This window comes from Cavia porcellus, unplaced genomic scaffold, assembly GCF_034190915.1.
Source record: "Cavia porcellus strain 051 isolate PalLab524CR breed Dunkin Hartley unplaced genomic scaffold, mCavPor4.1 scaffold_10, whole genome shotgun sequence".
Classification (NCBI taxonomy): Eukaryota; Metazoa; Chordata; class Mammalia; order Rodentia; family Caviidae; genus Cavia; species Cavia porcellus.
In genome coordinates, this window is record NW_026947493.1 from 9,478,486 (window position 1) to 9,506,431 (window position 27,946).

Here is a 27,946-nt window from a genome sequence, read left to right on the forward strand (position 1 = left end):
TATAAACTGGAGACTTTTATAGGTAAAGAGATGTACCTTGAGAATATATTTGTTAGTGAAATAAATAAGAAATGCATAAACATCATATTGTTTCATTAGCGTGCCAAGCTGAAAGAAAAAACCTGTTTACATGTGTATGTATATGTATATAAAAAATAGTTAAGATAGTTATACTATTGATTTCTCTGAGTTTGCTGAAGAAAAAGATTTGTACTGGTATTGTTCAGACAACTGAAGGCATATGTCTTGTTCTCTAGATGAATGTTTTGGGGATGATAATGCACAAAATTTGTACCAGTGTTACCCTCTGATTGATGTACTTTGAAATTTTATTGTGGTTTTTTCTTCTTTCTTTATGTCTGAATAAAATGGATTTGAAAAAATAAATAAATGGAATAACAGATAAATACAGCTACAACCACAGGCCAGACCCTCACTGTCCATAGTGATTCTCCAGGGCCCAAGAGAAGACTTTCATATTTATATGAAGAAAGTAAAAAGAAATGGAACATCTCCAAATTTCCTCAAAACTTGAATCTTCTAAGATCAAAGACAGCAAATATTCAATTATTTACTTTTGGAAAAATGATTTTAGAAAACTTTGTATCATTTTATAGAAATATGACCAACATTAGAAATGGAAATCATATTATAAAGTATAATATCAAAATACAATTTTAAAGTATGCAACTTTTGGATATTTGGGATCTACTAAGTGTTTCTGGTGTTAATTTTTTTTTTCTTTACAAGTACTATGGGGTTTGTGGATTCTCTGTCCATATGTTTCAAAACATTATCTGATTTTCTGTTGTCTCTATACTCAATTATTTCAAAAAAGATGATTTTTATTGCAATCTTAAAATCCTCTTAAACTGTTATCCATAGGAATAACTTTGATAATGGCAGCACAAAAAACTCTAGGGTACTGTCTCTACTGAAATGACTTACAAACCAGCAAAAATGGTAAAAACCAATTTTTCCAAAATTTTGAAATCTAGTCACCTTTAAACAAATGGAAAACATTAATGACATTAGAAAATGCTCTGCTGAGGTGACACAGCAACATGGAATTTTAAATGGCTTGCTTGGCATCACTCGTCCCTAATCTAAGGGTGCATGAAGTGGGCAGCTACACTCTTGGGGGCAGAGAGAGCTATACAGACTATATTCTGAAAGAAGGAAAGTAGCTTTCTGGCAACTTCCATGAAAGGGTTTTGGCCCAGGCCGGATACTGTAGCTGAAAAGCCAAGGAGCTCCTATCTCCCCCTCCCTTAGGAATCTACCTCTGGGGCCAAATTAGGACCAATGGGCTACCTGTGCATCCCTAATGCCCCTTTAGGTTCCACCCCAAACCGAGGCTACTTATGTGCCTCACTCCATGTGTTCCATGGAGAGACCATCGACCCAGGGTAGAGATGCCGCGCCCTAGGGTGGTGGGCGTGGGGGTGTCTCTCCCCACATTCTCAAAATAAAGGTCATTTATATTTCATACTTCTGGGGCTGGGGATTTAGCTCAGTGGCATAAGCGCTTGCCTAGCAAGCAGGCAGTCGTGAGTTGGATCCCTGGTACCGATAAAAAGGAAAAAGACAAAAAAAAAAAAAAAAAAAAAAAAAAAAAAAGAAATATTTCATACTTCTTATCTTTTCAGCCGCCGCGTTCCACCCCCCCCCCAACAGTTCTATCACTGAAAACCAATGCAAAGGTTTGCTTTATTTTCACCAAACTGAGAATGTTGTTCAGGCTGAGGTAGAATCTAGTAATGTTTCCTGAAAACACTGAAAGTCATGAAGTATGGATCTTTGCAGGCTAGGGGAAGAAATACCAATCAGGACAAACAATAGACAAAATAATCTAAAAAGAAAAAGATTGAGAAAGGAGATGTATTGTGAAATAAGGACTTTGAAAAGCACCATTCATATACCACATACTTGACTCAGGACCTGGAAAGGTTTGAAAGACCCCAAACTTTCAACTCTGCTGACCTTTCTCACTACCAATAGAAATGAAACCTAAGCCAATGCTGAATTGTGGAAGAGCTGTGTAATCACTGAGGGAAGCAATGCCTGCCTCTGAAAGTATGCTCTGTCTGAGTCTTTCCTGGTGCTCCGGCTCCCTCTCCCTGTCCCTCACTCTCTTTCTCACCCTCTCTCTTTCTCAGCTTCAGGAATTTATAAAAATCCAACCTGATCACTAAGCTAGTGTAACATGGACTTCAGTGTTCATAAATGACCACACACACTTGATGGAAATTGTTTATAAAAATCTCTAAAATAGCCTGCCTGGTATGTGTAAGATCCTGAGTTTGATTCCTGGTACCAGGGGAAAAAAAGTCTCTAAAATAATAATTGCTTACAAATAAATGTAACAACAAACTCAGAGAGAAGATAAAATCTGATTTCCAGAGTTGCCATATTATAATATTCACAACATAGTTTTCAACAAAAACTAAGAGAGATGCAAAGTAATAATAAAATATGACAGACTCAGGCAGATTCATAGCAAAAATGCAACTAGCAGAAAATGTTTTTGAAGAAGCTGAGCATTACATTTTCTAGAAAAAAAGACCTAATTCAACTGTCATAAGTAAATTAGCACAACATAGGTCAACCACAGAGAAAAGAACTGCCAAATCCCAAAAGATTATTTTCTCAACAGTAGAGAACACCAATAAAAGGCAAACACTATAACAAAAAGGAAAGGTAGGACCTTAAAAAATAATAAAAATTTAAATTCTTTATATAAATTCAACAGCAAATGTAAAGCAGAAAAAGAATCAACCTGAACTTAAATCAGTTAAGATTTTCAGGTCTAGTGGCTCATGCCTATTATCATAGTAGTTAAGACATTGAGCCAAAAGAATTGCCACAAGCTCAAGGCCAATGTGGGCTATATAACAAGACCTTGTCTCAAAAAATTAAGAAATATTCAACATGAGAAACAAGAACCAAGAAGAGCAAGAAAAAGATTAGAGAAAAAACAAAAAAAACAGAGAATAAAGGTACTGTGTGGAGGCACACCCCTGCAATCCTGGAATTTGAGAGGCTAAGTGTCATGGTTTACGTTAGTGGCCCCCAAACCTCATGCAAATTATGGACTTGACCAAATTTAGCATTTGTGATTGGTTCATTGTCTAATGCTCAAATTGGTGGTGTGAGTGTTTCACCTACCCAGGGATGGAAGCAGCATATGATGTAATGGCAGGAAGAAGAGGTCTCCCTTTCTCTTGCCTGTTCTCACTTTTGCTGTTTGCAGTGGCCATAATGGCTGCCTTACCATGCTACGATGCCTGAGAGCCAATTGAATACGGACTGAAACCTCCAAGAGCTGTAAGAAATAAATCTTTCCTTCCTTAACTTAGGGCATCAGGCATTTTGTCTCAACAACTAGTAAAAATTAACCCAAGACACTGAGAAACAAAGATCACTGCAAATTTGAAACAAAGATCACTGCCCAGGCTGGGATGCATCATGAATTCCAGCCAGCTTGTAATACACAGTGAGACACTGTCCCAAAAAACAAACAGAAGACAGAATCAGTGAAACAAATAGTCAGTTGTTTTACAAGTGAAAAAAAAGGACAAACTTTAAGATAGACTTACACTGGGAAAAAAAATCTCTAATAATTAAAACCAGAAATGGCAATGGTGGCCAGATGTGGTGGTGCACACCTGTAACCTCAGTATTCAGGAGCTAAGAATGGAAGATTGCCAGGTGTTTGAGACCAGCCTGGGCTACACAGTGAATTCAGGGCCAGCCGGAACTATAATGAGAAAAAAAGAAATGTAGATAGAGTACAATACAAGCATTACAGAAATATACAGGATTATTTAAAAAATCAATAAACAACTGAAAACCAACAAATTTAACTTATATGAAGTTAATTAAAGTAGTAATCAAAATTCTAACAAATCCTGGAATTAAAGTCTTAATTGGTAAACTGTATCAAATACTACGAAGAAGATACAAAACTGTTCTCAGATGCTGCCAAAAACCAGTTTTGGTGAAACCATCCCCATGATACAGAGTGGCTAAAACATTACAAGAAAACCACAGATAAACATTTCTAATGAACACAGATATAAACACAATGCCCACAAACAAAAGCAAGTCAAATCCAAATGTATAAAGATTATTCTTGGGGCTGGGGATTTAGCTCAGTGGCATAAGCGCCTGACTTGCAAGCAGGCAGTTGTGAGTTCGATCCCCGGTACCAATAAAAAAAAAAAAGACAAAAAAAAAAAAAAAAAAAAAGATTATTCTTGGGCTGGGGATTTAGCTCAACAGCATAAGCACCTGCCTTGCAAGCAGGCGGTCATGAGTTCAATCCCCAGTACTGATAAAAAAGAAAAAAAAAAAAGAAGATTATTCTTGACAACCAAATGACCTTTAACAGAATGAAGGAAAGCCTAAATGGTCAGCTCAGTTGAGGCAGAAAAAATATCTGACATAATCCAACATGCTTTCTTGATTAAAGATAGCACTCAAAACACTGGATGCAGAGTGCCCAGTGATCCAGGAACTTGATCCCTGCAGCCAAGAAAGAAGGTAGCCTAGATACTGTACCAATTGGCAGCAGACCTCAGTATGATCCATGTGATGCTGGTTTTAGGCACATGCAGAATGCAAGAGTTCTAAGGTTAAAAAGGCTTCCCTCCCAATTTCAGAAGGCTGGGACAATTTCAGCATGTCCCCAAGAGGCCAATGTGTGAAGATGTGAGTGTGATGTCAAAGGTGCAGATGAGATCTCAGTAGTTTGGAAAAACTAGGAGCATGGATCATCTAAGAAAACCTGCAAGGAGTGCGTAAAACCAACCCAAGAGAGAAGTCATGGGAGCTACAACCGTAAGTGCTGTGGGAGTAGAGTCACTCAAGCCTTTTGGAGCTAACAACCAGACTGCTTCAGATGCTAGATGTGGAACTCCAGAATTAATGCTTGCCCTGCTGGATTTTGGACTTGCTTCTGTCCCAATTCTTTGTGTCCTTCTGTTTGTAACTTCTGTAATTAAAATGTTTATCTTGTGCAACTGAATGATAGAAATGTTTAACTTTTCATTTGTACAGGCCTCAGAGCTAAGAGAATCTTATATCCCAGAGGAGACTTGGGACTTAGACTTTTCAGTAATGCTGAAATTGTTAGGATTTTGGCAACTCTTGCAGACAGACTAAATGCCTTTTTGCATAAAGAGTGGGGCGTAAGTCTTTGGGGGTCCAGGGACAGAATGTTACAATTCTAATATAATATAATGTTGACAGACTTAATACTGGTTCTTAAGGTTTGTTAAACCTATGTCACAATGTTCAAGTTATGAAATAAGAAAAAGCAGGTCTTTGTATCTGGAGACTGGTTTAAAGGAATATGTTTGGTTGCCAAGTTGACAAGAGGTGGATTGCAGTGGTAAGTTTACAGCTTTAAGTGAGAAACTCAATAGGGGGCCAAGGACTTCACTTTGTAAACATCCTCATCCTGTACAAGTGGAGGGCAATGAGATGGTGTGAGGCACCATCTGAGGCAGGGTGGGTAGCCTGCTTATAAAGGGAGAGGAGGCTTACCCTCCTCTTTTTGCTCTTACTGCTTTTGTTGTCTTCTGCCACCTTGATCTGTTGTCCCCACACCCATACCACGCTAGCTTGGAGCCAGCTGATTACAGACTAGAAACCTCCATAAACTGTGAGCTAAATAAACTTTTCTTTCCTTCAATTTGGGTATCAGGTAAATATCTCAGCAATGAGGCAAAAGTAACTAAGACATACATACACTCTACATAAGTAAATAAATGAAAGAACGAATCGATAGGTTGAGCATGTAGCTCAGTTTAAAAGACTTGGGCTCAATTTCCAGTACTGCCAAAATTGTTTTTTAAAAATAACTTTTTTAGTACTCTTGATACTACTTCAAATAAACTAAGCATGCATTTAAAGTAGCAAGAGGAATGAAGGGGAAGAAAGGGAAAGTACAATAATGCTTGAAAATGTAAATAGTGGAAAAAGTGTCTTGGCATTTCAGTTTACAGAAAAGTTGAGCAGAAAGTAAAATATACAAAATTCTTATATACTTTTACCTTCTACTCCCAACACACATGTTCCTGTTAACACCTTGCATTGGGTATGTATTGATGCATCAATAGTGACATATCACTATTAATTAAATTCCATAGTTTATATTGGGGTTCACATTTGGTGTTGTATCTTCCATAGGTTTTGACATATATGTAGCATTATAGCATCACAGATCTGTGACAACACACCTATACTTTCTTCCTTCCTCCCAGGCTCATAGCAACCACTCCTATCTTTTTCCTATCTCTACAGTTTTTTCTTTTGTAGAATGTCATATAGTTAAAAGTCATATATGTACCCTATGTACAGTGAGTTCTTTGTCTTCTGGGTTGGTGGTAGTGGTTGTTGTTGTAACTGTTTGGTTGCCTTTTTGGGAGCAGGTGCTAAGGATCTAACCTAGGATCTCATGTATGGTAGGCAAGCATTCTATCACTTATATATATATTAGCCTCAAACTCATAATACGTTTGCCTCAGCCTTCTTTTTAAAAATTTAACTGAGTGTGGTAGCCCATGACCTTAATTCCCTCACTGCAGTGGCTGACACAGGAAGATCACTGCAAGTTCAAGGCTGTTCTGGGCTACAGAGTGAGTTCAAGGACAGACTGAACTGCAAAAGGAGATCCTTTATCAGGAAACTGAAAGAAAGAAGAGAGAGAGACAGCGAGACAGAGAGGGAGAGAGAGAAGAGAGAGAGAGAGAGAGAGAGAGAAGGGAAAGGGAAAGGGAAAGGGAAAGGGAAAGGGAAAGGGAAAGGGAAAGGGAAAGGGAAAGGGAAAGGGAAAAAATCTTTATTTATATTCTTCCAAGCTTCACTCTTTGATGTTCTACTTTCTCCTCCATCATTTTATAGCCAGTAGCTCTTCATTACAGTACATTAAAAGTTTCTTTTACAAGGAGACAAGAGTCCATTATTACATTTTCTATGTGATACACAGTATTAAACAGTAGATGTACACTAATTAAAGCAAATGTAATTGTGAGAACACATTGACATTGTTAAAGTAAATTAGTCAATTTGTTAATAGTTTCATTTCAAGTGACCCTAATTGTATTAATTGTGATACTAGCAAATTAAATTGAAGAACATTAAACACACTGTTCCAATATGTCCTAGAGCAAAAAATTCTCCATTATACCAGCAGATGGAAAATAATGACTGCACATTCTCCATACACCAAATGAACTCATACACACTCAACTGTGTGCATGCCTACATGTGAACATACACAGTGGGTCACCAGAAAAGGTCTCATTTAGCTCCATACAGTGTTACAATCTTAAAACCCTAGGACAGCATAAAACAGACACAGAACAAGCAGTTTTAGATAAATGTGAAATTATACAGCATTCTTTTATCTCACAGTAAGAAAAAATTATTTCACCATTCAATTGTTAAAATGTTGCAAGTGAGGAAACAAACTGGTATGGAGCACTGAAGCATGAATCAAATTTTAAAAATACTACAACTTTTTCAAGCATATTTCAATAATGCCCACCATCAAGCCATAGGGAGAGACAGTACAAAAAAAACTTACGGCTCTCATCCTTGACAATAAATATGAAGCTCAAAAGGGATGACAAAACAGACGTCAAACAACTCTCAGTGTTTAGAATAAAATCTATACTCCTTCGTCTAGTTTAGTAAGACCACATAATTTGGCTCCTGATTATTAGTTTCCATCCATTTTCTGCCATTCTCTTGTTACTCACAGTAGTCCGGGTACAACAATCTTCCTTCAACTTCTTGAATATTACAATTCTCTTCTTGTTTTAGGAACTACCTTTTTAAGGACCACTCTTTCTTGTGTGTGTACACACACACACACACACACACACACACACTCTCTATGCCCGGCTCTTGACAGATGGATCATGTCTATTATTTACATCTAATCAAAGCATTACCTCTCACAGGGCTTCCCTGCAATCAGAAATAACACAAAGGGAGGAAAAAATGGACGACCAGTGAGCGTCAGCAGCTCAGCTTCTTTGGAACAAAGTGTTTAAGAGTCTGGAAAACAGTAGTTTAGAGAGTTATCAAAGTTCAAAGTTATCTCAGAACTGGAAGGTAACTGGCCAAACAAAAAGGGTTAATTGATACAGAAGAAATAAAGCACAGAAGGAATTATCTACTAAACCATGTCACTACAGTGGCTCACTAGCTGCCAGGTAGGAGACAAAGTAAAATCATCAATTTTCACTCAGAATCAAACAACTGCATCGGAATTAAGAGAATCACAGGAGTTGGAATTGGCAAGCAAAATGTGGAGTACTGCTTCCAGAGTGGCTTTCCACAGTCAATAGTGGGTGAGTAACCCTAGTCCAGTGCCCAACACCACAAAGGAGGGAGAATTGGCAAGGAAGTCCCAGTGCTGAAGACTGAGTCCTAGAGCCGTACCTTGGTGCCAGGTCATACTTCACACCACCAATTCCCCCCAGTGGACCAGTGAAGAGTACCTTAGGAGATACCCAACAGTGGTAAAGCAGGCTTCAAGGAATCTCTCTGAGGGGCTGGAAATGGTGAGCATGAACTTGCTCCTGTAGTCAAAAGCCTGGTTCAGTCTGAGCTATACAAGATTGGAAGCTCACACTAGCACATGTTGTCACAGGATGCAGAGGTCTGAAAATACATCAGCATTCTGGAGACAGACTGCCACCATGGACTTTCACCATAAAAAGATACATCCAGACTTGAACTCTGCTCCTTAGTACTACACTAAGGAAAAGAACCACACATTCAAAATAACAGAAAACTGTTTTATTATTTTTTCATAATATTATAACAGTTATTCGATTTTAATAAATTTCAAGAACCAATCTAATGAAGGATATAAAAGATCTCTACACTGAAAACTACAGTACTCTGAAAAAGGAGACTGAACATGATAGAAAATGGAAAGATATCCTTTGGTTTTGGATAGGAAAAAACCAATATAGTGAAAATGGTCAAAATTCCAAAAGAGTTACCCAGATTCAATTCAATTCAGATCAAAAGTCAACAGAATATCTCATAGATTATGAGAAAAATATCCTAAAATTCACTTGGAACCAGAAAAGGCCTCGATACCAAATGCAACTCTGGGCAACAAAGGCAAGACTGGGAACACTACAATCCCTGACTTGAAATTATACTAGAAAGCTAGTGTGACAAAAAGAACATGGTACTAGCCAAAAAACAGACCTAAGGATCAATGGAACAGATTAGTAGATGCTGAAACAACTTCAAACATCCTCAATCACCTTATCTTTGACAAAGGTGCCAAACATATTCACTGGAAGAAAGATAGCCTCTGTGCTGGAAAAAATGGCTCTGCACATGCCAAATATAAAAATTGGACCCATATCTTTCACCATGCAATAAACTAAATTTGAAATGGCTCAAAGCTCTGAATACTAAAACAGAAACATTAAATTTGCTAGAAGACAGAATAGGTAAAACTCTTAAACAGATTTGTGTAGGCAAAGACTTTTTGAAAAGAACCCTCATGGCACAGGAACTACCACAAAGAATCAACTGGGATCTCAACTTGTAGAAAACCAAGTGGATGATTCTCTTTGAATGCATAACTATTACCTCTGCATTAGTTAAACCAGGACCTATCTATATGTACTGATATGTACACAGCAGTTTAAGCTGTTTTCTTCTGCCTTCATTTGGCTATTAAGCGACACAAATAAGGCTAGCTGAAGTATTGATATGTAATCCTTGAAGCCAGCAGACAGCTTCCTGTTTCCTCAGATCCTGTTCCTCATAAACAGTAGAGTACAGTGGGATGGCAAAGCCATATTGCTCTAGGAATGTTAAACTGAGCACAAGCGTCACATTTAAGAGCTGCGACTTCCCAGGGCACAAAAGCTTACATATCAGAAACTAAAGCAGCAGCCTCCTAAATCATTCAAATGCTACCCTAATTGGGTTATGCAGACCAGACTTTCTGCATATCCTTCTCCCTGCATATTGCAGACCTGCTTGCTCTCCACCTGCTTGCTCTCCACCTGGTTAGGGTGGCTCACCTTGCTCACGTAATTCCCTCCATCTTCCCTGTTACTCATCCTTGAGCCACTCCCTTCTTCACAAGATAATAAATTCTGGGGGAGGCCTTTGTTCTATGTATCCTCACCTGTACCAGACTCAGGACCTCTTGGCTGCCCATAACTCTAAATAATATAATAATAATAATATAATAATATCTTTATTCTTGCCACTGGTTACACTGGTGGTGGTAGATTGGAATTAACTTGCCAGGATTCCAATAACGTTTCAATGGGACTACAAATACAAACTTTCTGGACCACAATGAGGATGGGATAAGGGACTACAATATTTGAATTACAACAACATTTGTATTACAATATCAACTTATTAAAAAGCTTTTGCAAAGCATGAGAAACCACCAACAGAGTGAAGAGACAACTCACAATGTGGGAGAAAAAATGCTTGTCAGCTGTGTCTCAGAAAAGGTATTACTATCAAGAACATATAAAGAATTCAAAAAAATTCAAATCTCCCAAATTTAATGACTCAGTCCAAAAAAAGGCATCTGAAATGAACACATACTTCTTAGATGAAGAAATACAAGCAGCAAATAAATATGTGAAGAAAAAATGTTCAGCATTACTGGTAACTTAAGAAATGCAAATTAAAACAAAACTGACATTCCATCTCACCCCAGAAAGAATGGCTATTATCATGAAACCAACCAATGACAAATGCAGGAGGGACTATGTGGAAAAGGAACCCTTCTCTCCACTGTTGGTGGGAGTGTAGACTGGTACAACCACTGTGGAAATCAGTGTGGAGATTCCTCAAAAACTAGGATCAGAGGTTCCATTTGTACCACCTATTTCCCTTCTAGGTATCTTCCTAGAAAAATTAAAAACATTGTACCACAGCAATACATGTGCACCCATGTTTACAGCAGCATAATTTGTAAAAGCCAGATCCTGGAAACAACCCAAATGCCTATCAACTGAGGAATGGATAAAAAAAGATGTGGTCTTTCCACACAGTGGTGTACTACTCAACTATAACTAAACTGGAGACTTCTATCAGTAAATGGATGAAACAATCAGACTCACATGTGTAAACATCATATTTTCTCCCTAATGTGAGAAGCTGAAAGAGTAAATAAGATCCAAAATGTACAACAGATACTGTGAAACAGTAAGGCAGAAATGTTAAAAAGGAAAGAGAAAGTGGAATAGGGGAAAGGAGAAAAGAGAAAAGCCAAAAAAAAAAAAAAATATATATATATATATACACACACACAATATACACACACGATAGTTACACCACTAATTTCTCTTAGTTCACTGAAAAGGTTTGTGCTAATGTTGTTTGGACAATTAAATGCCTATATCTTATATTCTGAGTAACTAAAGATAATATGTAATGTATTAATCATTGTTATTCTGTTGTTTTGAAATTCTGTTTCTAAAATAAAAAAACTTTAAATTCTTTCATTTTTATTTTTTTCTTCTTTCACAGTTTACATTATTCCCCCCAATTTTTCCCATCATTTTCCCTATTTTTCTTTTATGAGCATGTCTATTTGTGTGTGGGCTTCTCTTCCTTTTGCCTTTCTCATCCTAGATTGTTTATAGAGGGTATGGAAGTCTCCTTATTCTTTTTATAACTCTTCTACCTACTTTTTTTTTTTTTTTTGGTACTGGGTATCGAACTCAGGACTGTGCACCTGCAAGTGCTTATGCCTCTGAGCTATATCCCCAGCAATCCTCCTACTTTTATCTAGAGATCCCCTGACTCCTTTCTCCTGCTTCTTATTCCTTCTCAAAATTTCCTTCCTTTCTTTCTCACCTCTTTGCCTGCTAACTTTTTTTCTAATATTTATGTCAGTCATACAATCTTTTCCCTTTCCCATTTCTCACTACTAATTCTGCACCCACTTTCCACTGTTATCCTCATCTGAAGATTAGAACACAGCTCTATCATTAGAATCCTTTGTCCCCTCTTATTTCCTCCTTCCCATACCATACACATCAGGGAACTTAAAATAAATAAACTTCTCCTCCACCCACACAGGCATTAATCATTCTGCAACCACCCAGACTTCAGACAACTGATTCCATAAAATTACAATTCAATGCTGTTTTTCACCATGGAGGAGACATAGCCATTACACTTCATGAGTATTACCGTGGATCAATACTTCAATTGTTACGATGCTTTCATTATAACCATGAATTTCTTCTCTACAATAAAGGAAGACCCAAAACAGGATTTTATGGTATGTTATGTTTCAACTTCCCCTAACAGACATCACTGTAAAAGATTTACCACTATAGCTGATTTGCCAACTGTTACCACTATAGCTGATTGGCTTGCATAGAAACAATTCTTACTCAGTGGATCATTCCACACAAGTGAAGCTATCTGTTGATTTTGAATCCTTATTCCATAAGTAATCATCTATCAGAAAGAAGTCCTGAGTCTGAGTTAGTTTAAGTATTGCATTTGATGTCTACAGGAGATACTGAGGTCTGAGTGCTCAGATTCTCTGGCAAAGAAGCTACCTAGGAACCACATATGCAACAGCTCACAGAATATTTAATATGGGTACCCACTGAACATCTTATAGGATTAAAAGTGTTTTAAATCTTGATTTATTTAGTAATGTAGGGCTACATTATGTCCTTTATGGTTACCTGTGTGTAGCAGGTTGTTATGTTTATGTATTTGTCCTTTCATTGGCCCTGAATTAATAGGTATCTAGGTTCTCTCCCTGGCCTCAGCTGTTTATCTAGTTTCTTCACACTGAATTTCATTATGAACATATTTCTTTGCCCTTTTTCTAAATTCCTCCTCCCCAAGTTTTTAAATTTCCCATACTTAGTTTACCTAATTTCTAATACTAACCTTGATTCTTCCCATCCTAAGCCTTTGATTCTTTCACATCTTACTAGCTTACTGTACTCCCCATCAGGAAGTTCTGATAACCAAGTATCTTTCCTCAAGCACAACCCCCGCATATCTCACTCTTGACTATATAAATATCCTCTGAAATCTATCAATACTAACCTTTCAATTCACCTAAAAGTATTTCAATAGAATCAGATCCCACATCCCACAGACACTTCACAGAGGAAGAAATACAAATGCACAACACATACATGAAAAAATGTCCAACGTATTTATTAGAGAAATGTCAATTAAAATAAATTAAGATTTCATCTTACTCTGGAAAGAATGCAATCATTAAGAAATTAAAGAGTAACAATCATTTTAGAAATGAGTATAGAGATCTCTCAAAGAACTGAAGTTAGAAATTCCATGTGACCCAGAAATACCCCTACTAGATATCTTCCCAAAGAACTTAAGTCACCATACTACAGAGATATATGCTTACCTACATTTACTAAGTACAAAGCATAAAAGCTAAATCCTGGAAGCACCCAGTATACCCATCAACTGATGACTAGAAAAAACAAAATGCGGTATCTGTACATAATGAAATACAACTAGGCTATAAAGAATGACAATTTTGACACATTTAAGGAAAACGGATACACCTAGAAAATACAATGTTCAATGAAATAAACTAGACACACAGCTTACATACTGCATGGTAACTCTCACTTGATGGAGGCAAAGTAAAAACAAATAGAATGATAAAAGATGCATAGGAGGAGACAAGGGGATAGATCTGTTAATGTTAGGAAAGTGGTTCAAGGTAACAAGGATGAGGCATGAGGAGGGACAGAGGAAATAAATGGAATAAAGACATGCCATGTATAAGAACCTAATAACCCAAATTAATGTAAATTTTGCATGACAAAATACCACCTAGGATTAATACTGTATAAATAAAAATGAAAAGTGGGTTGGAGGAGGGAGGATGAAGGGAGGGAAAAAAAATGGAAAGAAATATACTGTAATTAATACATATATATACGCACACTCCAAGACAACTGTAAACTGCAAAAATGTACAAATTAAAAGCTGTAGAAAAATTAAGTAACTCACTAGTCATTCAAGGCATCATCACACTACGCTCTTTGCTGAATATTAATATTATAATATTTTTCTTATTTCTATACTTTATTTTTCAATGTTTTAATATCTCCCTCACAGTTAAATGTCAATTACATGAAAATGAGCTATTGATTTGTTCGATATTATTTCTCATGATATTAGATAATCAATAAACTATTTCTACATGAATAAATGCATTTTGATTAGGTCAAATGCTCCAAAATCTTTCTCTGTATGATAAAATATTTGTGCTTCCATGATCTCTATTCATTTATAAACTATTGTTGCAATTTCTTAACTAACATGTCAACATGTCTCATTGGAAGCTTATTAACTGGGTCAGCAAAAAAACAATTTGCAATTCCAAATAAAGCTATAAATTAATAACAGTGTTTAAAGCTTGATCAAAATTAGTTAGATTTTATTAAAATTTCCAGGAAACAGAACCCTAAAAAGTAAAATATTAACTCAACATATAGAAGAAGAAGAAATGAAGAGCTAACGGAAGTAGGAGAATTATTAAAATACATGCATTCCCATAACACAAAAGATTTCTTAGGTCCTGATTCATCTACCGCCTCATCTGACTTGAGTGAGAAAAGATAAATTCTCACCATTTGTCTACTGATTAATCAAAGTTAGTTGGTATTTTTTTTTCCTGACTAAAACTGAAGATATTTTTATGGGAGAAAAACAACCTAACTTACAGAAATACGATAAATATACGTATTAGGTTACCAGATATGTTCTAAAGTAAATATTGTTAATATTAATGATGTAATAAAAGAAAATGACACTTTAAAAAGTAGATATCACAAGTTTTACTATGCATCATCAACGTTTTTTCTACTGTAAAACACCCAGTATCTTCCTAAAATGAGCAAATAAAAATGACATGAAGTTAGCATAATATTTCTGCCCTGTTCTTTCATATATATAAGATTTCTTCTGAGGACTTCTTTTTTTTTTTTTTTTTTTGATTCTGGGATGATACACTGATAGGAAAAGTAAGTTGTCCAAGTTTTTAGCAAAAATATCTTTCAAAATACAACAATGTCAGACAATAACATCAAAACTCAATTTAAACACTTAAAGCACAAAGTCACTTAAATAGAAGCACTAAACAGATGTCTTTTTTTAAAAAAAACCACAAATGACATATAATTCTTAAACCATTACAATGCACTGAAGTTCATAAAACATCTTCAAATGTAATACAAATTAAAGCTCCATACAACAAATTGACTGCTGTGTTCTCCCTATTCAAAATGATTATTGTAATTCATAATATCTTTTACATGTAATTATATATTTTTATGCTTTTTGTTGCAGGGGGAGTGAGACAGGGTTTCACTATGTAATTCAGACAGGTCTGTAACCCAGGCTGACCTTGAATTGGAAGAAATTCTCTCTCTAAAACTCACCAGTGCTGGGATTACCAATGCTAATTTCCACACCCAACTCCATGACCTTTTCAACTCTCCTAAAGAGCAATATTACAGGCTCTAATAGGTCTACAAGAAAATTTATGAATATCCAAGTACAATGGAAGTAAGATAATTTTTAAAACCCCAATTATGCAAAAACAAAATTTTACCAAAATATTGTATACCTACTATATTAAAAATATTATTGGCTATTTTATTATGTGATTGTTTTACAAAGCCAAGTAAGAGATAATTTTAAACCTAAATTTGTAAAGTCTTTAGGAACTTTTAATTGGGTAGATAGATAGGGATGAATGTAAATATGGTGAACTAGGTGGACTAATTCAGTCTTACAGTATTTTCCCAGTGCACTCTCGTCCTCTTTGGATATTCAATTCTTTCTTCTAATGGAATAAGATCAAAGTAACAAAGGCTATAAAATATTAAATCAGTTTTAAAAATTAAATCAATAAAAATTTGGTGACTACTAAGAAAGAAGTGAGAGAGGGAAAGAATTATTCTTATAAGGGACTAATTGTCCTTTTCAGTAGGAAGTCTTAAGGGAGAAATCCATTTTAACATGTAAATGAATAAAAAGGAGTTGTAATATAAAAACCCAGATGAAAACTCTGATATACCTTCCTATGTTATAAATGTACAGTTGGATATTTCATCACATAGTCCAGATTCTGGTCCCAATATCTTCTCTGGCCCAGGTAATGAATTAGCTACAAAGCAATCAATATAATTTTTTTAATAAAAATTCCAATACAAAGAAGGGCATGGTGAAGTACATTTTTAATTCTAACAGTAGGGAGCCTGAGGTGGGAAGATCACTGCAAACTGAAGGTCAGACTGACCTACATAGTGAACTCAGGGCCAGACTAAACTGCACAGAGATCTGGTTTAAAGAAAAAAAACAAAACAAAACAAAAATCCAATACAGAATATGGTTTGGTTTGGTTTTGCTTTTTTCAACTTTAAGGTAAGGTTGTCACACTAAATCTCCTGTGTTTGCTCTAGTTAGCAGACTCACACACAAAAGTCACTATCAAAAAGCCTCCTTGTGTTTAAGAGTCCAGTAAAACTCTAGTGGCTATCTAAACATGGCATGGAAAATATCTTTGCTAAAGGTGGTAACGCTAAAGGTTACTGTTTCTTTAGCCATTAATGAATGAGGTCTGCTTTGCTCCCAGGACACTGGAAATGAATAATGTCAAGCTATTTACAAGGTAGCCCAGTGACTCATTCTACAAATCCAACAATTAGATAATTCTAAAGAAGCTATTCTTCAGAAAAAGAAAAAATTGCCACACATACAAAACATTTGAAATAAAACTAAAAAATAGTCTATTAATTAGAAATGGTCAACTCAATTTTAAAAGGATCTGAACTAGCCAGGGATTTAGCTCAGTGGCATAAGCGCCTGCCTTGCAAGCGTGGTCATGAATTCGATCTCCGGTACCAAAAAAAAAGCTCTAAACTGAGACTAGAAAACTTGATTTATTTTTAGTTGAAGCATGTAGACTGTACTAACAGTAAACATCGTTGTTAACATTAAAGTGTCCAACTTGCTAAATCTGCATGCATTGTAAGAACATGAAAACAAATCCCCCAAGTATGCAAATATAATATTAAAGACTCTATTGAAATTTTTAACAATATTAGGATTTGTCATTGATGCTTAATCATGTCTTTTAATGTTATTCTCAATCCAATCTTAGGTTTACTACTCTTGTCTGTCTTAAGTGAGTTAGTACTATCTTGAAAATGGCATAATACTAAGTGCAGATGATCAGTATTATTCCAACCATCAAATCACACATTTTCTTCTTTTATAACCTCTCTAACGTAAGTGATGATCAAAAACATTACAGGTACTTGCATTGAAACTTTTAGAAACTCTGGTATCCAAGGATACTATAATTTTTTTTTTTTTTTTTTATCAGTACTGAAGATCCAACTCATGACCGCCTTTCAAGGCAGGTTCTTAGGCTGCTGAGCTAAATCCCCAGCCCCAGAGACTATAATCTTGATGATCCATGTCTTTCCCCTTCTTTCATTAATCCTTAAATTCTATTTAAATACAAGTACTGATTACTTTACAGTTTGTAATCAAAGGAATTTCTTACAAATCAATCCTCAGTTCTCTCCATTCTTTTCCTTTGGATTTATCAGCCAAACTTTCAATGAACATCTCTGGAACAGAAGATCTTCAACTCACAGTCTTTCAAACTGAATTCTCCCCTTTCCAACTTTCTTTTTAATAGTTTAACTCAGAGGAACCAGGATAGCATATTCTTCCTATTGTTCATTTCACATATCAGTTTGAGACCTTATTTACTTTTTTAGCCCTGATTCTGCATTTAAGAACTCCCAAGTCACTCTTCTACTTATTTTACAATTGTCATCAGAATGATCCAAATTATTATACAAAATGAATTAAGGTTTTGAACTGGTTTATCAGTTATCACCAAACATTAATTTTCATTTAATTTGTGTATTTATCAAACACATACAAATAGTGATAAGTGCCTCTTGCTACTATTTTCTCAGAAACTGAGCCTCCATTAATATAGAGGTATGTTTAATATAAAATACACAATATTTTAGTTTCCTAAGAATCAAAGTGAAAAGCTATCTATCACCCTTACCATACTTGTCACTCTTATACTCTAGCAAAACTTTAGCCTTCCTATTCCTATATCCCCTGCAGGATTCCCATAACCCCTAGACTCCATGTTCCTAGACTCTATTCCTTGAAGAATTTCCTATTTTTGCTAATAAACCCATTTCATGATTACAAACTTCCTTGTATTTTCAACCCATTCATTTATTCTTCAACCATCAACTTCCTTGCCTACTATCTACCTGTTATATGATATAACTATATGTGGTTTTGTTGTTAAATTCCAATTGCTTAATTGTTAGACATAATCACAAATATCCACCTATAAATATGTGATCCCAGGTTATTTCTTTACTCTAAATTTTTTCAACTCTTAAAATCTTCGAGTGTTCCATCTTGTCATTTGTTGCGTGGCTGATGTAATATTAACTCATCAAGAGATTAAAATGTCAGAGATATCCCATTTAACTCTGCTATCAAACTGATAAAAAGTTTTACGCACCTTAACTTCTTCATTCCTGTCATTACACTAAAATTAACGTACATACTTGTTTGTAAATCTTTATCTTTGCTCTAAACTGCCTCTACTCCAGACTTCCAAGACCCCAAGAACACCTCTTCCGCAGATTTTTACTTTTTTAAATACTGCTGTACTGTTCCTCTCCATTCCTTATGCCTGTTTAGCACATGATTAGTATATATGAAAGACACAGAATAGTGAACACTAAAGAATCTTAAGATTATAAAAGAGCACTGTGTCTCACAGTCATCGTGATTTTGAACATTGGGCTTTTCTATTTTCTTAACTTTCAGCTAGTCTCTGACAGTCTCTGCTCCTCTATTCACTGTGTTTTAGTCTCCTTTGTGTAACACTCTGTTTTAGTCTTGCAAAAGGACATCTGCTGCAAGCCTTTTAATTGGCTTTACTTAGATATTGTTCCTGGGTCCTAAGTGACTGCCACTATTTCTATTGTTTTTGCTACCACACTGCACCTAACAAATGTTATCTCAATCCAATTCTAACACTAAATTTCAGATTCATATACCAAAATTTTCAAGTTATCTTCGTTTGAATTTCAGAACCACATCTCAAATTGAACTTCTGTGCTCTACCTATCTCTCCTGTGCCACACAAGGTTTTCTAGGGAAAAGATTACATATATGATATATAATTGCACTACTAATCTCAGTTCATCAAAAAGAATGGCTTCCACTTTCACTGATCATTTTTTCAAGCCTGTGTCTTGTAATCTGAGCAACTACTTTGAAGTTAACAATAAATTCACCATTGTTAATATCCCATCATATTATTTTGAAATTCTGTATCATTGTTTTTGTTCTTTCATTTTAAAAATTAAAAAAAATTATCATAGACCTGACTGGTTGTTGGAGACCACTACAAAGTGGCTCTGAGCAGGATTCAAATTTTACTAATTGACTTTCTATGTTTATCGTGAGTCTGTCCTAGGTCTAGGCCCCTTACCCGGCGAAGGGAACTGATTCACAGTAAGTGAACCTCTATGAATCACTGGTTCTGGATGAGGCCTGTAGTGGCCTGTGAGGCCAGAGATACAACAAAGGGCACGATAAGACCACAGCTGAGGACACTTGGCTCTAATCCCAGTTAACAAGGTAGAGAATGCAGCTGCAAAAATTACTCCTACAGTTTCACTTCTACCATGTCTTCATAATAAGACAGTGCTACTAAATTGACTTGATTCATTACTAAGAGACATCCTTGAAGTGACTCTCAAGGGCCTGCTCATTGCCTGCACTTTCCTCAGTTTCTCCACCTTTTGTTGTTGGTCCTAATATAAGTGGACTGATCCAGAGAAGCTTTTGTCTTAACCCTCGGAGTCTCGAGCTTAATTAAAGGGTTTGACCCTCCTGGAACCTAAAAAATCATACAATTTGTCTTTTTTTATTTAACCTCCGCTGTACACTCGTTTGGGAAATCAGGGATCTAGGTCAGGACCCGATAACTGGTCATCTCAGAAAACCAGATGCCACTTCAAACTTCTTCCCCTACCAACTCCCTCAAGCTAGTCAAAAATCAAGCACTGTACTATCAGTTTTACCTCCTAAATACTTTTCTAATATTTCTACTAATTTCTATATGTGGTGTTTCTTTCCAGAGTAGTCTATTATTTCTCATCTTGGAATATTGTATACTTCTTAACCAATTATTCAGCCTGCAGTCTTGCCTCACCACTGTATTCACTTTACCACAACAATGACAATATTTATAAAATGCAAATTTGGCTGTATTATTTCTTAAAAACATAAGTAGTTTCATGATCCTAGTCTTCAATCTTAATTCTAGCCATTTCTCTTAAACTCTAGTCTTTAATCATACTGAAATTCCTTCTGTTTAACAAAGGGAAAGTACATAGCACATACTCTTGGCCAAACAGTAATTCATTCTTGATATTGAAGCTTAGAAAGTTATATCACCTTGTTTGATCTATTACTATTCCAACTTTAAGCAGGATTTCCCATAAATGCATTATCCAAAAATACTAACTCCTCTTAGAAAGCAACATCCTAAATCTTAATTGGCAGTTTACTTTCTTCTGTCTGGTATCCACAATCATGGCAATTAGCCACTTACAACAGGGCATTCAGAACTATGTATATGTTCTTCAGTATTTTATTTCCAGAACTCAGAACAATGCCTAGCACGCAGAAGACACTCAAATACTTATTGAATAACAACAAACTTTTTAAGTGTTGTAAATTTAAGAGTTGTGATAAGCCATTCATGGTGGTGCACAGGGTAACCCCAGTGACTCCAGAGGCTAAGGCAGGAGGATCACAAGCTCAACCTAGAAGAGGGAGTTGAGCAACTGCAAGATGGGGCCAAGCCCTCTAGAGCAATCTTTCTATCAAGTTTTATGTTTACAAGCCATTATACACTTAAGAACTAAGGTCATTATGCAAAAAGGAGCACTTTGCAAGAGAGGATAACCAAGTTTACAGATAGAATCCTCAGAGACAGAGACAAGATATCTACAATTAACCAATTTAAGGTGCCAACCAAGAACTCATGTGCTTAAGCATTCCAACAAATTCTCTTCCCCAAAAAATCAACTGGTCATTACATCCTTTATCCCACACCTTACAAACATATGTAAAAAGTACCGCATCTTGGTGACCTGAGAATATACTCTCACTGTGCATTCCACTCTGTTCTAATAAATTTCTCCTGGTATTCTGCCTCAGTGTGTCTACCTTTGGTTTCTTTCTTTGGAAGAACAGGACCTGTCTAGGACAAGCTAGGTCTCTGGCCTCTTCCATAACAATAATATGCAACAATGCTATTCCCAAAGACTCCTAATATATGAGAATGTTCTTTCACCATAAACAAAATTCTATACTCCCATAAAACTGCAAAAGCACAGTCATTCCAACAATATTAATCAAGTTAAATTTCTTTATACCTTGCTACTATTATTTTCAATTAAAAATAAAATTATTTTTCATTTAATCGATTATCAAGTATTTATATGCTAATAACAAAAAAAATCACAAATTCTAAAAAGTATTTTCTGGGTTTTTGTTTTCACCTGAATTAGAGGTATCAGTCAATTATTGTTCTTTGGTAAAAGCATTTGCAATTTCAGATGGTAATTTATAAATGTGATCAAACTTAATAGTGCACAGAGAATATGTCAAATTGTCTATGCTGTTCTCATATTTGAAAAATAATCTAAAGAGATTAAAATTTTTAATTCACATGGGAAAACATCATTGATGATTTTGCACATATTTCTCAGTAGTTTTTTCTACCCTATTTTCTTCAACTGCATATGAAAATAAACCAATGATATGTTTTCCCTCCCACTCTACTATCCTGTTAACTTTTACTAATCCTTTCAGAAAATCTCTCTGGTTTACTAATGGAATCTATGACAAAATTTTTAAAATTACATATGACTTCTACAGAATCCAACCATTGATCTAAGTCTCATTTTTAACTTAGAAAATGAGTCATCCATAGTCACTGAAAGGTTTTTGCCCCAGATGGGACACTGTAGCCAGTGGAAAGCTTGGAGGTGTAACCAAAGGGCTCTATCTTCCCTGCCCCTAGGAATTCACCTGTGGCGAGAAATGAATACCAACGGGCTACCTGTGCATCACTAATGCTCCTTATGCACCACCCCAAACCTAAGCTACATATATGCCCCCACATCACGTGTCTGCTGGAGAGAATGCCAGACCCCAGTGAGAATGCCAGACCCCAGAGGGTCAGGGGGTCTCTCCCCACATTCTTAAAATCAAGGTCATTTATATTTCATACTTCTTATCTTTTCAGCTGTGCCAAAATCCTATCAGCTGGTTCCCTTCCGCGCCGAAAAATTCTATCAGTCACAAATTCCCTAAAGATGTGGCAGAAATGTGAAAAAGACTTCAAAATACTTAAAGAAACCCGATGAAGACATAAATTAAACAAACACACTAGAAAGATGATTCTTGAAGTAAATATGACAATCCTTTTAAAATGCAGTACACAGTTTTGTGGGAAAAAAGAAAATCTAAGATAAAGTAGACATTTTATGTAAAATATTTACATATACAATGCACAAAACCCACTTTCTTAGCAACCTTTAAAGCTTTGAAGAGCAAGATATTTACATATCTTTCTTTCTGCAGCATGTGTGTGTGCGCGCGCACGCGTGCCTGTGTGTGTTTTATATATATTTTTAACAGTTGACAGCTGTTTTAGAGCACACAGAGATGCCAAGCTGAATGAGGGTCTTGATTACTTCAAGATTAGCTATCTAAAGTTTCTATTCATTTTAAGTGTTGTTAGTTGGAAGAGTCATTAGTCACTTCCTTGTCTCATAGAGCATCAGCATACATTTACATTGTTAATGAACATTTGGGGTAAATGAATTAATGGCACTTTTAAACATCAATTCAGTACTAATAACTTAGTATGTCACAGAAATGTTAGGCTTAGATATAAATGAAAACCCTTTTCAGTAAAGGTAACTACTCATTCCTGCAAATAATAAATGATAAAATTATTTTAAAATGTTAACCAAGTTTTTAAAGAAAAAAAACCTCAATATTTATTGAGATAGACCAAAGACAAATATTCCCTTAGAAAACAACTGAAAACTGTCCGCAAATGAGCACATAAACCAGAAACTATGAAAACGTTGTTAAAATTATATGGTTTTATCAGAAATATAGTCATTTCTTAAAACTCACAGAAACTTAACTGATTTGAGGGTTTGCCTTAAGTACTAAATCTAAGAGAAAAGTATCTCTTGGTAGCCGTGTAATGGCTACAGTATCATGCTAACCACTGGCATAACTGTAATTTTTATCATGAAAATTTTCAAAAGCATTCTTAAATCTTATGTATCAGTAAAATAAAATCACAAAACAAATTTGTAGGACATATTCTATTCCATTAAAAACATTTGAGTCATTTACATGATGTAGAATATTAAAAATACAAAAGAAGCAAACATTTCAAAATGACCATATGAGCTAAAGAAATAGCCACTTTACGAGTCAATTGTTTCTTTTTTCTAAACATAATTTAATGGCCTCAATGCGGAGGTAATAGTAATTTTACTTGAAGCATAAAACACATGAATTACATGGACTAATATATGAAGTTTTAAAAAATAGTATCACAATTCTAACATATGTACTTCATGAGTGAAATACTAAAAATGAATATTATCAAATAGTTAATAAACCATTTAACAAGAAAGTTAGTTTCAAGAAATCTCATGAATTCATTATTTCCTCTAATAAAGTGTGTTTTATTATCCTTAATTATGAAATATACACATCAGATATCTGCCTTCCATCAATGTGATTAAGTTTCAATTATTTATAAAAATAAACAAGAAAAGAAGGAGATTTAGGTAGGTTATTAATCATGGAATAATATCAATTCGTTTTGACACAAATTTCAATTATTACAAAAATTAACAAAAAAGTAAATAGGACTTTCAAGTAAATCATTTACTCTGTAATAATCTGAATTGATTTCTAGGAAGAAAATCATACAAAATCAAAACAAAAGATTTGGATTCTAAAGGCCCAGCGGTACAGTTCAATAGTATAGCACTTGCCAGACATGCTTGAGGCTCTGGGTCCGATTTCACAAAAGCTGCTTTGCATTTCAACATTCTTCAGCTAAAGTCATTATTTGTGACTTTTTAATGAGTGACAATATATTAAACAAGAGGCCGGTGTTCTTGGCTTTTCCAGGTATTTAGAAATATCAACTGCTATATATATTCTCAGGGAAGTGTTTCTAAAATGGGCCTATTCAAGTTCATAGAATTACACCCATAAAGTGGACAGAGCCAATTCACATAAAACTTACCTCCAGACTTGTTTGAATAAGTGGACAAGGGGTCAATGCCTACTTCTTGTTCTTCTGGCTGCAGAGGATGTCTTGTTTCAGACAAAGAATGATACATTGTGGGAACCAGATACTGTCACCAAAAGTAACTACCTAGGAGATAAAAACCAATACAGAGAAAAACAATAACTGAAGTATTTTTTCTTCTTGGAATGACAAGTAACACAAGACTGAAATAAATAAATGATCTTTACAGACATTAACAAGTTTTTCACAGGCTCCAGGGACTGTTACTACATCTTAGGCAGGATTATGCAAAAGAGCAAAAAAGGTGGCAAAAAATGTCCATATCAACAATTTGAACTATAATCTGAACTTAATTTATAAGCTTAACTTCAATGATGAGTCTCATTTAGTTTTGGTAAAATGTCATACAAAAAGCTGAACTGTAGGCTGCAGGTTTATCTCAGTGGCACAAGTCCTGTCTAGTAAGCATGAGGTCATGAGTTCATCCCTGTTACCCAAAAAAAAAAAAAAAGCCGAACTGCTATTTAAAAATTTATGGTATCTTTTGCTTTACTATCTAACACATTTACAATATAAACTTCCCAATACAGAAATCTATATTAATTTACTTTAAATTTTCATGAATTATTTTTTGGTCCAGTATAAGAAAAATAAGTCTGTATTTTCATCTCTTATGGATCCCTAAGATTCTGTTATATAAGTATCTCAATGTATGTACTCAATTCCTTATCTGTAAATGATTAGAAGGATCTCAGTTATTCAACACCATAAATAGGCTCATAGTAAGCATCTCAGTGTCGTATCTATATTTTCTAAGATAAATTCCCACAGATGTGGTTTGCAGTTGAACTAAAATGTCTATCTAAAAAATAAGACCTTGTAATGTTTTGTTAAGTTATGTTCCAGAAGAAATTTGTACATAATAAAACAATTCATTTTCAGGAACTTTATTACAAATGGATATTTCCTCTTTATAAACCAATGTAATAGTCAAATTTTATATTGTTTGCTTGATCCTTACTGAGATTACGAAAGGCGTCCTGTTTCTCTGAAAATTTTTTGCTGCCTTTTGTGAACTTATTGCTATTATTTGTAAGCCTCTGTCATATAATATATTGTACCCAAGACTAACTTTTAAATTGTATGACATTCGTGTGACATAAGTAACTTTTCATTTTGATGCACCAAAATACACCTGTGTATCTCCATTACATTTCTTTTTCCTCTGGTGTTATGCTTGCAAAGACAAAATTTTATAAACGACCATTTGTATTTTATTATCTGAAGGTTTCTTCCTTAATTTTTATTCCAAGTATTATTCTCAATTATTTAAAAAAAATTTTTTAACATTTAAAAAAAATTTCCAAGGTATACTAACTGCTATAAATTTTATGATAAATGCCTCCCAAAAGGTTGTCTGTTGAAAGCTTGTTCTTTAGCTAATGGCACCATTGGGAAGGTTAGAAATGTCAGAAGGTGAGGCATAGTCGGAGGAACTGAAGTCACTAAGCATATGATCCTGAACAGTACAGGAAACCCCGCCCCCATGCATTTCTTTTTTTCTCTCTGGTTCCTGGTCACCTTAAAGTCATAAGCTATTCTCCAATATATGCTTCCTGCCATAGTTTTCTGCCTCATCAGAGCTTCGAAAGCAACAGAAGAAACTGGCCCAAAACCAAACCAACCATGGACCAATACCTGTGAATCCATGATCCAAAATAAATCCTTTGTCCTGTAAATTAATTTTTGTAGGTATTTTCACAGTGATGGAAAGTTAATACATGTAATTAAACCAGGCTTATCACATAACATTTAAAACAATACAGACTTTGAAATTTAGAAGATTGTAACATGAAAACATGAGGCATAAGACATTAGGAAAAACAAGTGGGAAAAGCAAGTTGAAAGAAACTGAGCTCTAATTTTATAGAATATAATTTTCATTTATGGAAAAAACATTTGAGATTCCCATAAACACAATTCCACGATAATCTTTCTCTAGCACAAAATGTTTCTATATCCTTTTTTTTTTTTTTTTGTCTTTTTCGTTTTTACCGGTACCAGGGATCGAACTCACCAGGGATCGAACTCACGACTGCCTGCTTGCAAGGCAGGCGCTTATGCCGCTGAGCTAAATCCCCAGCCCCAATGTTTCTATATCCTATTCACTTTCCTCTAAAATGCATATCTTATAAAACACAAATATTTTCTGATTTTTTTCAAAATCTTCCAACTCCCTCACCCTCCCACAATCACAGGCAGATACTGAAAAGTCTTATCCCTTTGGGACTTGACTAAAAGAATAGAAGCAGAAGGTAAGGGAAAAAGAGAACAAGTTTTGATTGTGAACATTAAACAAGAATTACTAAACCCAGAAAATCCTAAATTTATAAATCTAAAATAATTATCACTTGTTTCTATGAGCAAATCAATAAGCATATATAGAAAGCACCATACAGAATATACTCTAGAAGAGTCAGAAAACTATAGATGATCAGTTATAACATAATACAAAATCCACTAAATTCTATTATACAAATTAATGAAAAGTCTTCCAAGTACAGTAAGTATCTACAAATTAAAATACCTAAGAAGGTCAAACAAAAAGTATTAATTGTAGTTAATACCTTATAAACAATGAATATATACTAAGAAACTCTCTGAATGCTTCATGGACATTCATCATTTTATCTTCCCTACAACCTGATGATGTATCTTCATTATTCTTATTTTCATTTTATGAAAATAAACCACTCATTTATTTTCTGGAGTCTACAAATTACAATATTCCTAAGTATTACAGCCAAACTTTATATTATGTCTTCCTTATAAGAGCTCACCTTCCTTCTACACTGCATGCAGCTCTTAAGAAAGTCAATGAAGGGGCTGGGGATTTAGCTCAGCGGCATAAGCACCTGCCTTGCAAGCAGGCATTCGTGAGTTTGATCCCCGGTATCGATAAAAAGAAAAAAAGGAAAAAAGGAAAGAAAGAAAGAAAGAAAGAGAGAGAGAAAGTCAATGAGACAAACAAAACAAGTATTAAACAAAGAGTATAAGAAGATGGGTCTTTGAAGTATTGAAACACCCTTTATCCTTTTTTTTGTTTTTGTTTTTGTACCGGGGATCGAACTCATGATTTCACACTCACCACTCAGGCACTTATACCACTGAGCTAAATCCCTAGCCTAAAACACTCTTTATTCTGCATTAACTTTTTAAACATAAATTAGTAGTCCAGAATTTTCTGTGAAATTTCCTTCACTTATGTTGCCAAATAATGTGAATTAGCAAACACTGTATGGAACAAATGTTATCATATTTCAAAAATTTAATTGATCCACAAGCAACTATTTTAAGTAACATTCCTATCCCCCATACATTTGCTATATGCTTAAAACATTTTAAAATTTTGAAAATTTCTATCTCAAATTAACTCCTAGATAGTCATAACCTCATAACTATATATATATATATATA

General features: G+C 35.0%; 1 protein-coding gene across 9 annotated transcripts in view; it reads right to left on the reverse strand.

Moving 5' to 3' along the window:
* The window catches only part of Tbc1d5 (TBC1 domain family member 5), a 615,865-nt gene that overhangs the window by 362,702 nt on the left and 225,217 nt on the right, over positions 1-27,946 (reverse strand). For all 9 annotated transcript variants that reach the window (XM_063257823.1, XM_063257829.1, XM_063257828.1 and 6 more), the window contains one exon: positions 24,464-24,595. In XM_063257823.1, coding sequence (XP_063113893.1) covers positions 24,464-24,560 — 97 coding nt within the window. In that variant the 5' untranslated portion in view covers positions 24,561-24,595. Of the gene's footprint in view, positions 1-24,463; positions 24,596-27,946 lie in introns of those variants that run through there.